Here is a 15,875-nt window from a genome sequence, read left to right on the forward strand (position 1 = left end):
ACTCATCTCTCCCACCTTCTGTGGCAGCTCATTACACATACCCTCAACTCTCTTGTGAAAACCTACCACTCAGATCCCATTTAAATCTTTCCCCTCACTCACTCCACTCAAAAAGACTGTGACCGTCCAACTAATTTTCCCTTCACATGATTATATAAACAAGTTCACCTCTCAGCCTCCTTTACTCCAGAGAAAACAATCCCATCCTATCCAGTCTCTCCAGTCCAAGATACATCCCTGTGAACCTTTTCTGCACCCTCCCTAAATCACTTCTCCAGAAGCAGCTGCAGAACCTGCTGCTTCACACTTCGCTTTCTCTATCAACAGTTTCTTACCTAATCGGACTAAAGTGTGGAGGCAGGATTTGTTGAACACAGGGCTTGCTTCAATAATGCCCACTGTAATTGATCCACAGCCTGTCATTGTAGCTTGAGACTACCAACAGGTGTGGAGAGTGACCCTGAGTGAGGCAGGAATAAGGATTCAGAAAATAGTGTTTAGCAGAGTCTCAGCCCTTATACAGTGCCCTCCATAATGTTTGGGACAAAGACCAATCATTTATTTATTTACCTCTGTACTCCACAATTTGAGATTTGTAATAGAAAAATGGTTGAAGTGCACATTGTCAGATTTTAATAAAGGCCATTTTTATACATTTTGGTTTCAACATGTAGAAATTACAGCAGTGTTTATACATTTCAGGGCACCATAATGTTTGGGACACAGCAATGTCGTGAATGACAGTAGTCATGTTCGGTATTTTGTTGCATATCCTTTGCATGCAATGACTGTTTGAAGTCTGTGATTCATGGACATCACCAGTTGCTGGGTGTCTTCTCTGGTGATGCTCTGCCAGGACTGTATTGCAGCCATCTTTAGCTTATGCTTGTTTTGAGGGCTAGTCCCCTTCAGTTTTCTCTTCAGCATATGAAAGGCATGCTCAATTGGGTTCAGATCGGGTAATTGACTTGGCCACGCAAGAATTGACCATTTTTTAGATTTAAAAAACTCCTTTGTTGCTTTAGCAATATGTTTGGGATCATTGTCTTGCTGTGGAATGATCCGCCGGCCAATGAGTTTTGAGAAATGTGTTTGAACTTGAGCAGATAGGATGTGTCTATCCACTTCGAATTCATTATGCTACTACCATCAGCAGTTGTATCATCAATGAAGATAAGTGAGCCAGTACCTTCAGCAGCCATACATGCCCAGGCCATAACACCTCCACCACCGTGTTTCACAGATGAGGTGGTATGCTTTGGATCTTGGGCATTTCCTTCTCTCCTCCATACTTTGCTCTTGCCATCACTCTGATATACGTTAATCTTCATCTCATCTGTCCACAAGACCTTTTTCCAGAACTGTGGTTGCTCTTTTAAGTATTTCTTGGCAAACTGTAACCCGTCCTATTTTTGCGGCTAACCAGTGGTTTGCATCTTGCAGCGTAACCTCTGTATTTATGTTCATGAAGTCTTCTGCGGACAGTGGTCATTGACAAATCCACACCTGACCTGAAGAGTGTTTCTGATCTGTCGGACAGGTGTTTGGGGATTTTTCTTTATTATAGAGAGAATTCTTCTGTCATCAGCTGTGGAAGTCTTCCTTGGCCTGCCAGTCCCTTTGCGATTAGTAAGCTCACCAGTGCTCTCTTTCTTAACGATGTTCCAAACAGTTAATTTTAGTAAGCCTAAAGTTTGGCTGATGTCTCTAACAGTTTTATTCTTGTTTCTTAGTCTCATAATGGCTTCCTTGACTTTCATTGGCACAACTTTGGTCTTCATGTTGATAAATAGCAAAAAACATTTCCAAAGGTGATGGAAAGACTGGAGGAAAGACTAGGTGCTGAGAGCTCTCTTATACCTGCATTAAGGAGGCATTTAAACACACCTGAGCAATTACAAATGCCTGTGAAGCCGTGTGTCCCAAACATTATGGTGCCCTGAAATGGGGGGGGGGGGGGACTATGTATAAAGACTGCTGTAATTTCTACATGGTGAAACCAAAAGGTATAAAAATTGCCTTTATTAAAGTCTGACAATGTGCACTTTAACCATATGTGATTTTTTTCTATTACAAATCTCAAATTCTGGAGTACAGAGGCAAATAAATAAATGATGGGTCTTTGTCCCAAACATTATGGAGGGCACTGTACATGAGGGCACTGTACATCTATCGGATACCCAATACCTGCAGTATGTGTGGGCAAGAGTAGAGATTGTGCAGAGGAAAACCAATCTGACCACAGCCCCGTGGTACAGGGGATTATTCCATCTGAGGGAGTGACAAGGAATGTAGCAGTGATAAGGAACAATGGAGTGAGGTGAGGTGGTTACTGTTGCCGATAAACAGTCCTGAATGTTGTAATGTTACCCAACATTGGGGACTCTTCTTAGGGCTGGAGAGGAACGTAATGAGAGGGGAGAAACTCAGTTGCTGTGATCTAGATTGGAACCAGCAACAAAGATATTATAGGACAAAGTGGTGCTACTGAGGACTTTGGGATTAAATTAAAGAGCAGAACCACAAAAGTAATAATGTGTAGTTAGGAACTGCAGATGTTGGTTTACACCGAAGATAGACATAAAATGCTGGAGTAGCTCAGTGGGTCATGCAGCAACTCTGGGGAAAAGGAACAGGTGACATTTCGGGTTCTGAACCTTTTCATTCCTCTGGATTCCCTCGCCTCTGACTCCGAGTCTGAAGAGGGATTTCAACCCGAAACAGGAATCAGGATTCAGGGAGTAGCATTTGGAGGAACAAAGGCCCTTACACAACCAATGTTCAGAAGATGGAATTGATGGCTTTGTGGTCAAGTTTGCAGATAATACGAAGATAGATGGGGGGGGGGGGGGGACGGGTAGTGTTGAGGAAGCAGGAAATCTGCAGAAGGACTTGGACATCTCTCTAAATGGGAGAGTGGGTAAAGAAATGGCAAATAGAATACAGCATAGCAAAGAGTATGGTCATGCACTTTGGTAGAAGGAATAAAGGTGTAGACATTGCAAATACAATGCTAGCATTCATATTGCGGGGACTAAAATACAACAGCAAGGATGTAATGCTGAGGCTTTATAAGGTGCTGGTGAGGCCACATTTGGAATATTGTGATCAGTTTTGGGCCCCAAACCAGAAGAGGGATGTGCTGGTATTGGAGAGGGTCCAGATGAGGTTTACGAGAATGTTCCTGGGAATGATTGGGTTAACATATGATGAGCATTTGAAGTCTTTGGGGCCCAAACTCACTGGAGTTTAGAAGAATGGGGGGGGGGGGGGGATCTCATTGAAATCTAATGGATAATGAAAGGCCTAGATAGAGTGAACATGAAAAGGATGTTCCCAGTAATGGGAGAGTCTAGAACCAGTAGCCTCGGAATAAAATAATGTGCTTTTATAATGGAGATGGAGGAATTTCTTTATCCAGGAGCAGAGAGGGAAAAATAGATTCGCCATGATCAAAAGGCGAAGCAGACTGATTGGGCAGAATTGGGCTAATTCTGCTCCAATGTATTATGATCTAATGGTCTTATACCCAATTTTTGTTGTCTATATGGGCAACAGCAGAGAATGGAGGTAGGAGAAGCAACTGACCACAGCTCCCTGGTACAGGAGACGATTCCAGCAGAGTGAGTGACTCCGAAACTAGGAGTGATAGGAGACAGTGTAGTTAGATTAAGGTAGATATTGTTGCAGTCTATGAGTCTGTAATGTCTGTAATGAAGGCTGTAATGTCCCAACATTGCCAGGGTTAAGGACTCTTATTGGACTGGGAACAGAGTGACTTAGCTGTTGTGGTTCATATGGAACCCAAGGACAGAGAAAGGACAAGGACAGGAGTCTGCTCAAAGAGTATGAGCAGCTAAAATGGAAATTAAAAAGCCGAAGCACAAAAGCAATAACCCTCTGCAAACTAGCACAGGGTCAAGCAGATTGAAGAGCTGTCTGCATCAATCAAAGACCAGTGCGGGAGAAATGGGTTTCGATCCATGGGGCACATTAGAAGGTGAGCTGTTCCCTTGGGACAGGCTTCACTTGAACCGGGCTGGGGCCAGTAGTCAGCGAGTCAAACAAGTGCTGAAGCAAAGACTTCAAACCAAACAGGAGGGGACAGTCTGTTACATCTAGAAAGTTAAACAGAAAAGACAAGGCATGGGAGCAAAATTGGCAATTTTGGCATGCCGGAGTTCAGCCATGTGCTGTTTAACTCTAGGACAGTGTGTAGACACACTCCAATTGGAGTCAGAACCGGGAAAATCAATATAAAAGAGCAAAACGAAACTCTATCTGAACCTACACATATTTTGTAACAAGGTAGATATTAACAAGGGAGCTCTCACTGCCTCTCCCATCAGATGGAACAAGGATAGAACTCCCATGGTCCTCGCCTTTCTCTGCATCCAATACATCATCCTCCAACATTTCCATCACCTCCAACGTGATCCTCCTACCAGTCACATTTTCCCATCCCCATCTTTTTTCTGTAGAGGCTGCTCTCTCCCTTACTCCTTGGTTCACTCATCCATTCCCATCCAAACCATCCCCTCCGCAGGTACTTTCCCCAACAACTGTGAGGGATGTAACACCTGTCTTTATACATTCACCTTCATCCAGGGTTCCCAGCAGTCATTCCAGGTGAGACAGACGTTTACATGCACCTCCTCCAACCTCATCTATTGCATTCAGTTTTCCCAATGTTGCGTCCTGTACATCAGCGAGACCAAGCGTAGACTTGGTGACCATTTTGGCGATCGCTTGTGCTCGGTCCACCAAGATCTGTGGGATCTCCTGGTTGCTAACCACTTTAACTCCTCTTCTTATTGCCATACTGATGTTTCTGTCATGGGCCTCCCCCATTGTCAGAATGAGACCACATGCAAACTGGAGGAACAACACCTCATATTCCGCTTGGGTAGCTCACAACCCAATGGTATGAACATTGAATTCTCCAATTTTAGGTAACTACAAAACCCTCCCCCTCTCCCATATACTCCCCCCTCACTATCCATCCCTCCCATGTGCCCCACTTTGACTCACACCTATTTCTCCCCTCTTGCATCTACATTTCTTCTAGCTTTACTATTCGAACTTTCCAAACCTTTTGTCTCACAACTTCTGTCTTTAGACCTCTACCCTGTGTTCACCATCTGCCTATCAAAATGCTCTCTCATTGGTATCAACCCATTACCTGCCAGGCTTTGTCCTCCCCCTCTTCCAGCTTTCTTCACTCCAGCCCCCCCCCCCCGCCCCCAAATCAGACTGAAGTAAGGTGCCAACTTGAAATGTCACCTACCCATGTTCTCCAGAGATGCTGCCTGACACCCTGTTACTCCAGCACTTTGTATCCTTTTAGATTATTAATTAAATGAGTGGTTTAATTGCCATTACACAGATTCGGCTGGGGATTAAATAGTTCAAGGTTTTTCCAATAAAAGAAAAATGGAAAATGGAAAAGGAGAAGTTATCCTTGTGAAAAAGAACAGGTTAGAGAGAAAAATTCTTTACTGAGAAGAATTAGTTTTGGTGGAGCTACAGGACAGTAGAGGGCAGCAGACACCGTGGCAGATCCAGTCACCCAGCTGTAGTGGGAAAGCAGGGCCCAATATGAATTAGGCACGTGTTCCTCAGGTAATCACAGGGAATGTCACACATGAACTGGCCAGACTTAAATAGTAGTGATAGCGGGGAGGCAAAAGTAATAATATGACAGAACCTTTCATTTAGATTGAAAATAAAGACCAAGGATGTTAAATCTTGCCAGGATTTGAGGGTCTAAGCTATTGGGAGAGGTCGCCAGGCTAGGATTTTATTCCAGGGAATGCAGGAGGCTGAGGGGTGATATTATAGAAGGTTATAAAATCATGATCATCGAACACCCGTACACTAGTTCTATGTTATTTCCCTTTCGCATTCTACACACTGGGGGCAATTTACAGAAGCCATTTAACCTACAAACCTGCATTTCTTTGGATTGTGGAAGGAAACTGGAGCACCCAGAGAAAACCCACGCGATCACAAAAACATAAAACTCCACACAGACAGCACCTGAGATCAGGATCAAACCCGGGTCTTAGCCACTGTGAGGCAGCATCTCTACTGTTATATCACTGTGCTATTGTCAAGATTCCTGGGGATTGAGAATCTACAGAATTCAACAGAGAGCTGAGAAACTGAAAATGCAAGTAGACCACAAGAGGAGATTAATGAGGAACATGAGCATGGACTGGAAAAGGTTGTGGGTATAAAGAGGAAAAGGTAAACCTGGTTCCTTTTGTGGACAGGAAATTGTGGAGACAAAAAGGTTTGAACTGAATTTCAGAGCTGGAAAAAATCAATATCAGTACCACAATAGCATTGGAGAAATTAATGGGTCTCAAAGCCAATAGTCACCAGTGGTCGTCTGTCAAGATTCATTGTTTCTAGAATGGTTCCCACACATCTTAAAAATATATATTTCCCTTGTTCTTTGTGATAGATTTGTCAGGGAGGGGCGAGTATGGGAATATCTTTCTTTGTTTTGGAATTAGTGTCTCTGAGCCTGATTTCCTCACTGTCTGTCTTACTAACCAGATGAATTCGTCACTCACAGCCCTGCAAATGGGACATAAACACCAGCTTGCTTTTGTAGCCATAATCCTATTTGCGGGGACATACTTCAAAATAATGTCTGATTGCAATGATAGATCAATGCCTTAAAATTCTACAATAGACGACAGACAGTAGAGGTGCTCTGACAGCAGCAGCCCAAATCATCATCAGGAGGTTGGTAATTTTGAAGTGGGACCAGCCTGCAAAGTTTACATTCACAACCTCCTTCAGCTACAACTCTTGCTGATGTCAGCGTAGATTTAAAAAAGGAGACGTATCATCTTGAGTTCCATTTAATGTGATTTCCTGGAGAATAGGTTAAACTGCACAAGTACACTCCGTAACACACTCTGCAAAATAAGGCATGCTTATATAATACGACACAACTGTGCAGCCTCGCTCACCCAATTCCATACATAGCATTCGGGGCAGCAAGGTCCAGGTGACAGATTTAGTCAAAGAAAATCATACCACCAAGGCATCACGGCAGGGCTACACTTGGGTACAATCTCCAGCCAGGAGTACCTAGCCTAGAAGTTTAGTCCCTGACAACCTCATCAATAAACCCTGTCCAGATCACTCTATCCAAGAAGTGGAGTCTGGTATAATCTCAACTCAAATCCAGTTGAGCTTCAGATAATGTCAATAAAAAAATCCGGGAATTCAGCCATTGAATCCAGTCTGGGACCACTTCAGAAACCTCTGTCTGGGACAATATCAACAAGATTTCCACCCTGGAAATGAACTTCATGGAGCCTAGTCTCAGAGAATCTCACCAACAGATCTAGTCAGGATTCTCACTTAGGGACTGTCTCATTGTCATTTCCATTCTGGGACCTTCTCGTCTGGATATGCAGTCTGCGACAATCTTACCAAGTAACCAAACAGGACAATCTCTCCAAGGAACCCAGCCTGGGACAATCTCACCAAGGAATCTAGTCCTTCAAAATAGGAAATATTTCAAGAGAATCATATTGTGTCTGCTGGGATTTATGGAGTACCTTGTTACTGGGAGTATAATTCAGGGTTTGCTGTAAATAAAATGAAATAAATGTGTTGGCACCTTCAGTTCATTTGCTTCGATGTACCCGCTACAGTCTGAATCATATTTCCGCCAGGTCTGTAAAACAAAAAGAGATGAATTGAGATTAGATGCTGTGCTGGTAGGACCTTGTGATGATGGCATCATGAAATATACTCTCCCAGAGAAAGGGGAATTTTGGTCCTTCAGTTGACGTGTTGCATTTTGGGAAATCAAACCAGGGCAGGATCTTCACAGTAGATCCCTGGGGAGTATTGTAGAGCAGAAGGATCTAGGAGCACAGTACATAGTTCCTTGAAAGTCATGTCATAGGTAGAAAGGGTGTTCCAAGAAGGCTTTCGATACATTGGCCTTCATAAGTCAGGGTATAGAAGTTGGGATGTTATGTTGTGTCGTACAAACTATTGGTAAAGCCACATTTGTAGTTTTGCATTCAGTCTGAGTCTCCCTGCAACAGGTAGGATGTTTTGTTTAGCTTAGTTTAGAAATACAATGGTTCAATGGTTCTTTATTGTCACATGTGCACTGCACAGTGAAATTCTTTGTGCTTAGTTTACACACGTACAAATTGCCACAGCATGGAAAAGAGACATTCAGCCCACTACGTCCGTACCGACAAGCAATCACCCATTCACTAGTTCTATGCTGGACACTAGGGTCAATTTACCATATAACCTACAAACCTGCGTGTCTTTTGGAATGTGTGAGGAAACCGAAGGACCTGGAGAAAAAGGGAAGCATTAGAGTTGTTGCCTTACTGCACCAGAGACCTGGTTCCGATCCTGACTGTGGGTGCTGCTTGTATGGAGTTTGTACGTTCTTCCCATGACTGCGTGGGTTTTCTCTGGATGCTCTGGATTTCTCCCACACCCCAAAGAGTACAAGTTTGTAGGCTAATTAGCTTGGTGAAATTGTAAATTGTCCTTAATATGTGTAGGATAGTGTAGTGGGGATCGCTGGTCAGCACAGACTCGGTGGGCCGAAGGGCCTGTTTCCGCAATGTAACTCTAAACGAAAATAAAGCCAACACGATTACAGGGACAATGTACAAACTCCGTCCAGCCAACACCTGTAGTCAGGATCGAACCCAGGTTTCTGGCACAGTCAGGCAGCAATTCTACTGCTGTACCGTCCTGTTTTTGAGATACAGGGTGGAAGCAGGCGGGCCCACCCGAGTCCATGCCAACCAGCCAGCAAACATCCATGCACTAGTTCTATCCTACACACTAGGGTCAATTTAGGGAAGCCAATTAACCTACAAACCTGCATGTCTTTGGAATGTGGGAGCGCAGAGAAGATTTACGAGGATGCTGCCATGACTTGAGTGACACCTGTGGCTTTAAACTAAGTAGTGGGGGGGAGGGGTTAACAAATTGTGAATATGAAGATGAGGTAAAAAGGAATACAGGAGATATTGCAAAAGACTCTCGGAAGAATGGGAACAGAAGTTCTAGAGGGGAAAAGAAATTAAGGGCAGGGCCAATTGTGACCGATGTGAGAGGGGAGGTAAATACAGGTTAAAGTGTTGTACTTAAATGAGCATAGTATAAAAAATAAAGTGGATGAGCTTGAGGCTCAGTTAGTCATGGGCAAGTATGATGTTGTAGGGATCACTGAGACATGGCTACAAGAGGACCAGGGCTGGGAACTGAATATTCAGGGGTACACAACGTATAGAAAAGACAGACAGGTGGGCAGAGGGGGTGGGGTTGCTCTGATGGTAAGGAATGATATTCATTCCCTTGCAAGGGGTGACATAGAATCAGGAGATGTTGAATCAGTATGGATAGAAATGAGAAATTGTAAGGGTAAAAAGACCCTAATGGGAGTTATCTATAGGCCCCCAAACAGTAGCCTCGACATAGGGTGCAAGTTGAATCAGGAGATAAAATTGGCGTGTCAAAAATGTAATGCTACGGTGGTTATGGGAGATTTCAACATGCAGGTAGACTGGGAAAATCAGGTTGGAAATGGACCCCAGGAAAGAGAGTTTGTAGAGTGCCTTCGAGATGGATTCTTAGAACAGCTTGTACTGGAGCCTACCAGGGAGAAGGCAATTCTGGATTTAGTGTTGTGTAATGATCCTGATCTGATAAGGGGACTAGAGGTAAAAGAGCCATTAGGAGGCAGTGATCACAACATGATAAGTTTTACTCTGCAAATGGAAAGGCAGAAGGGAAAATCGGAAGTGTCGGTATTACAGTATAGCAAAGGGGATTACAGAGGCATGAGGCGGGAGCTGGCCAAAATTGACTGGAAGGAGGCCCTAGCAGGGGAACTGAAGGAAATCCACATTAGGCAGGAAATGGTTTTGGGTAGACTGATGGGACTGAAGGCTGATAAATCCCCAGGGCCTGATGGTCTGCATCCCAGAGTACTTAAGGAGGTGGCTCTAGAAATAGTGGAAGCATTGGAGATCATTTTTCAATGTTCTATAGATTCAGGATCAGTTCCTGTGGATTGGAGGATAGCAAATGTTATCCCACTCTTTCAGAAAGGAGGGAGAGAGAAAACGGGTAATTATAGACCAGTTAGTCTGACATCAGTGGTGGGGAAGATGCTGGAGTCAATTATAAAAGACGAAATTGCTGAGCATTTGGATAGCAGTAACGGGATCATTCCGAGTCAGCATGGATTTACGAAGGGGAAATCATGCTTGACAAATCTACTGGAATTTTTTGAGGATGTAACTAGGAAAATTGACAAGGGAGAGTCAGTGGATGTGGTGTACCTCGACTTTCAGAAAGCCTTCGACAAGGTCCCACATAGGAGATTAGTGGGCAAAATTAGGGCACATGGTATTGGGGGTAGGGTACTGACATGGATAGAAAATTGGTTGACAGACAGAAAGCAAAGAGTGGGGATAAATGGGTCCCTTTCGGAATGGCAGGCAGTGACCAGTGGGGTACCGCAAGGTTCGGTGCTGGGACCCCAGCTATTTACGATATACATTAATGACTTAGACGAAGGGATTAAAAGTACCATTAGCAAATTTGCAGATGATACTAAGTTGGGGGGTAGTGTGAATTGTGAGGAAGATGCAATAAGGCTGCAGGGTGACTTGGACAGGTTGTGTGAGTGGGCGGATACATGGCAGATGCAGTTTAATGTAGATAAGTGTGAGGTTATTCACTTTGGAAGTAAGAATAGAAAGGCAGATTATTATCTGAATGGTGTCAAGTTAGGAGGAGGGGGAGTTCAACGAGATCTGGGTGTCCTAGTGCATCAGTCAATGAAAGGAAGCATGCAGGTACAGCAGGCAGTGAAGAAAGCCAATGGAATGTTGGCCTTCGTAACAAGAGGAGTTGAGTATAGGAGCAAAGAGGTCCTTCTACAGTTGTACCGGGCCCTGGTGAGACCGCACCTGGAGTACTGTGTGCAGTTTTGGTCTCCAAATTTGAGGAAGGATATTCTTGCTATGGAGGGCGTGCAGCGTAGGTTCACTAGGTTAATTCCCGGAATGTCGGGATTGTCGTATGTTGAAAGGCTGGAGCGATTGGGCTTGTATACACTGGAATTTAGAAGGATGAGGGGGGATCTTATTGAAACATATAAGATAATTAGGGGATTGGACACATTAGAGGCAGATAACATGTTCCCAATGTTGGGGGAGTCCAGAACAAGGGGCCACAGTTTAAGAATAAGGGGTAGGCCATTTAGAACGGAGATGAGGAAGAACTTTTTCAATCAGAGAGTGGTGAAGGTGTGGAATTCTCTGCCTCAGAAGGCAGTGGAGGCCAGTTCGTTGGATGCTTTCAAGAGAGAGCTGGATAGAGCTCTTAAGGATAGCGGAGTGAGGGGGTATGGGGAGAAGGCAGGAACGGGGTACTGATTGAGAGTGATCAGCCATGATCGCATTGAATGGCGGTGCTGGCTCGAAGGGCTGAATGGCCTACTCCTGCACCTATTGTCTATTGTCTATTGAGGACCTAAGTTATAAGGAGAGGTTGGGCAGGCTAGGATTTTATTCCTTGGAGCGCAGGAGGATGAGGGATGATCTTTGAGGTGTATAAGATCATGAAGAGGCCCAGGAGCTGTTGGAGAGGTGGGAGCGACTGGAACAGCGTCCGTGCGGTGAGTGTAAAACCCGAGCGCGAGGCTTTGTTCCACAGAGGCCCAGGAGCCGTTGGAGAGATGGGAGCGTACCACTCTCTGCAACGTTCCATTAGCGCGTCACACTTGAAAAGTGACTTGAAAAAGGGAGCAGCTGATTGATGAGTAAGCGGGAGGAGCAGCTGATTGGTGAGTAACCCCAGGTTTGTATTTCTGCTTTCTGAAAGCACTTTGAGTTACGGGTTCTGGTTTTTTTAGTTAAAGGTACCGCTTAAAAGGATCACGATTTTTAAATCGGGAGTGTGCTGATTTGATTTGATTTAATTTAAGTGATTTGAGTTAATATAAAGGGTAAGCCATGTCAGCTGAGATCGGCCCCGTGGTTTGCTCATCCTGTAGCATGTGGGAAATCAGGGATACTGACTGTGTCCCTGATAACTACGTGTGCAGGAAGTGTGTCCAGCTGCAGCTCATGGTAGACCGCATTGAACGGTTGGAGCTGCGGTTGGATTCATTCTGGAGCATCCGCGATGCTGAGAAAGTCGTGAATAGCACGTTTAGTGAGTTGGCCACACCACAGGTAAAGGTTAAGCAGACAAAAAGGGAAAGGGTGGCCACTAGCCAGCGTAGCATAAAGAAGGTAGTGCAGGAGTCCCCTGCGGTCATCTCCCTCCTAAACAGATATACCATTTTGGATACTGTTGGGGGAGATGCCTCATCGGGGAAGGCAGCAGCAGCCAAGTTCATGGCACCGTGGGTGGCTCTGCGGCAAAGGAGGGGAGGAAAAAGAGTGGAAGGGCTATAGTGATAGGGGATTCGATTGTAAGGGGAATAGATAGGCGTTTCTGCGGTCGCAAACGAGACTCCAGGATGGTATGTTGCCTCCCTGGTGCAAGGGTCAGGGATGTCTCAGAGCGGCTGCAGAACATTCTGAAGGGGGAGGGTGAACAGCCAGTTGTCGTGGTGCACATTGGCACCAATGATATAGGTACAAAACGGGATGAGGTCCTACAAGGTGAATTTAGGGAGCTAGGAGATAAACTTAAAAGTAGGACCTCAAAGGTAATAATCTCTGGATTACTACCAGTGCCACGTGCTAGTCAGAGTAGAAATAGGAGGATATTACAGATGAATACGTGGCTTGAAAAATGGTGCAAGGGGGAGGGATTCAAATTTCTAAGACATTGGAACAAGTTCTGGGGGAGGTGGGACCAGTACAAACAGGACGGTCTGCACCTGGGCTGGAATGGAACCAATGTCCTTGGGGGAGTGTTTGCTAGTGCTGTCGGGGAGGATTTAAACTAATATGGCAGGGGGATGGGAACAAGAGCAGAGAGACAAAGGGGTAGAAAGTGAGGGTAGAAACAATAGGTAGCAAGGTGAAAAGTAAAAGTGGCAGGCAGACAAATCCAGGGCAAAAATCAAAAAGGACCACTTTGCAACATGATTATATAAGGGGCAAGAGTGTTATAAAAACAAGCCTGAAGGCTTTGTGTCTCAATGCAAGGAGTATTCGGAATAAGGTGGATGAATTAAATGTGGAGATTGTTGTTAATGATTATGATGTAGTTGGGATTACGGAGACATGGCTCCAGGGTGACCAGGGCTGGGAGCTCAACATCCAGGGATATTCTATATTCAGGCGGGATAGACAGAAAGGAAAAGGAGGTGGGGTAGCGTTGCTGGTTAGACAGGAGATTAACGCAATGGAAAGGAAGGACATTAGCTCGGAGGATGTGGAATCGATATGGGTAGAGCTGCAAAACACTAAGGGGCAGTAGTGAGGTTGGGGATGGCATCAAGCAAGAAATTAGAAATGCATGCACCAAAGGTGTAGCAGTTATAATGGGTGACTTCAATCTACATATAGATTGGGTGAACCAAACTGGCAGGGGTGCTGAGGAAGAGGATTTCTTGGAATGTTTGCGAGATGGTTTTCTAAACCAACATGTCGAGGAACCAACGAGAGAGCAGGCCATTCTAGACTGGGTATTGAGTAATGAGGAAGGGTTAGTTAGCAGTCTTGTTGTGCGAGGCCCCTTGGGCAAGAGTGATCATAATATGGTGGAGTTCTTCATTAGGATGGAGAGTGACAAAGTCAATACAGAAACAAGTGTTCTGAACTTAAAGAAAGGTAACTTTGAGGGTATGAGGCGTGAATTGTCCAAGATAGACTGACAATTGATGCTGAAAGGGTTGACGGTGGACATGCAATGGAAGGCATTTAAAGGTCGCATGGATGAACTACAACAAGTGTTCATCCCAGTTTGGCAAAAGAACAAACCAGGAAAGGTAGTGCATCCGTGGCTAACAAGGGAAATCAAGGATAGTATTAAAACAAAAGATGAAGCATACAGATTAGCCAGAAAAAGTAGCATACCAGAGGACTGGGAGAAATTCAGAGTCCAGCAGAGGAGGACAAAGGGCTTAATTAGGAAAGGGAAAATAGATTATGAGGGGAAAACTGGCAAGGAACATAAAAACTGACTGCAAAAGCTTTTATAGATATGTGAAGAGAAAAAGATTAGTTAAGACAAATGTAGGTCCCTTGCAGTCGGAAACAGGTGAATTGATCATAGGGAACAAGGAGATGGCAGACCAATTGAACAAATACTTTGGTTCTGTCTTCACTAAGGAAGACATAAACCGTCTGCCGGAAATAGCGGGGGACCGGGGGTCTAATGAGATGCAGGAGCTGAGGGAAATCCAGGTTAGTCGGGAAGTGGTGTTAGGTAAATTAAATGGATTAAAGGCAGATAAATCCCCACGGCCAGATAGACTGCATCCCAGAGTGCTTAAGGAAGTAGCCTCAGAAATAGTGGATGCATTAGTGATAATTTTTAAAAACTCCTTAGATTCTGGAGTAGTTCCTGAGGACTGGAGGGTAGCTAATGTAACCCCACTTTTTAAAAAGGGAGGGAGAGAGAAAACGGGGAATTATAGACCAGTTAGCCTAACATCGGTAGTGGGGAAAATGCTAGGGTCAGTTATTAAAGATGTGATAGCATCACATTTGGAAAGTGGTGAAATCATCGGACAAAGTCAGCATGGATTTACAAAAGGCAAATCATGTCTGACGAATCTTATAGAATTTTTCGAGGATGTAACTAGTAGAGTGGATAAGGGAGAACCAGTCGATGTGTTATATCTGGACTTTCAGAAGGCCTTCGACAAGGTCCCACATAGGAAATTGGTGTACAAACTTAAAGCACACGGTATTGAGGGTTCAGTGTTGAGGTGGATAGAAAATTGGTTGGCGGACAGGAAGCAAAGAGTAGGAATAAACGGGTCCTTTTCGGAATGGCAGGCAGTGACTAGTGGGGTACCGCAAGGCTCAGTGCTGGGACCCCAGTTATTTACAGTGTATATTAATGATTTGGACGAGGGAATTGAATGCAACATCTCTAAGTTTGCGGATGACACGAAGCTGGGTGGCAGTGTTAGCTGCGAGGAGGATGCTAGGAGGCTGCAGAGTGACTTGGATAGATTAGGCGAGTGGGCAAATGCATGGCAGATGCAATATAATGTGGATAAATGTGAGGTTATCCACTTTGGCGGCAAGAACAGGAAAGCAGAGTATTACCTGAATGGTGAACGATTAGGAGAAGGGGAGATGCAACATGACCTGGGTGTCATGGTGCACCAGTCATTGAAAGCAAGCATGCAGGTGCAGCAGGCAGTGAAGAAAGCGAATGGTATGTTGGCATTCATAGCAAGAGGATTTGAGTTTAGGAGCAGGGAGGTTCTACTGCAGTTGTACAGGGCCTTGGTGAGACCGCACCTGGAGTATTGTGTGCAGTTTTGGGCTCCTAATCTGAGGAAAGACGTTCTTGCCTTAGAGGGAGTACAGAGAAGGTTCACTAGATTGATCCCTGGGATGGAGGGACTTTCATATGAAGAAAGACTGGATAGACTAGGCTTGTACTCGCTGGAATTTAGAAGACTGAGGGGGGATCTTATAGAAACATATAAAATTCTTAAGGGGTTGGAGAGGCTAGATGCGGGAAGATTGTTCCCGATGTTGGGGGAGTCCAGAACCAGGGGTCACAGCTTAAGGATAAGGGGGAAGTCTTTTAGGACCGAGATGAGAAAACATTTCTTCACACAGAGAATGGTGAGTCTGTGGAATTCTCTGCCACAGAAGGTAGATGAGGCCAGTTCATTGGCTATAATTAAGAGGGAGTTAGATTTGGCCCTT

The 15,875-nt window shown here is 44.7% G+C and overlaps 1 protein-coding gene across 2 annotated transcripts in view; it reads right to left on the reverse strand.

The window, feature by feature from the left end:
• Positions 1–15,875, reverse strand: part of calb2a (calbindin 2a) — a 50,057-nt gene that overhangs the window by 22,930 nt on the left and 11,252 nt on the right. For both annotated transcript variants that reach the window (XM_078400645.1, XM_078400646.1), the window contains exon 5: positions 7,646–7,702. In XM_078400645.1, the coding sequence (XP_078256771.1) occupies positions 7,646–7,702 (57 nt within the window). The remainder of the gene's footprint in view (positions 1–7,645; positions 7,703–15,875) is intronic.

This window comes from Rhinoraja longicauda, chromosome 6 (genome assembly GCF_053455715.1).
Source record: "Rhinoraja longicauda isolate Sanriku21f chromosome 6, sRhiLon1.1, whole genome shotgun sequence".
NCBI classification, from domain to species: domain Eukaryota; kingdom Metazoa; phylum Chordata; class Chondrichthyes; order Rajiformes; family Arhynchobatidae; genus Rhinoraja; species Rhinoraja longicauda.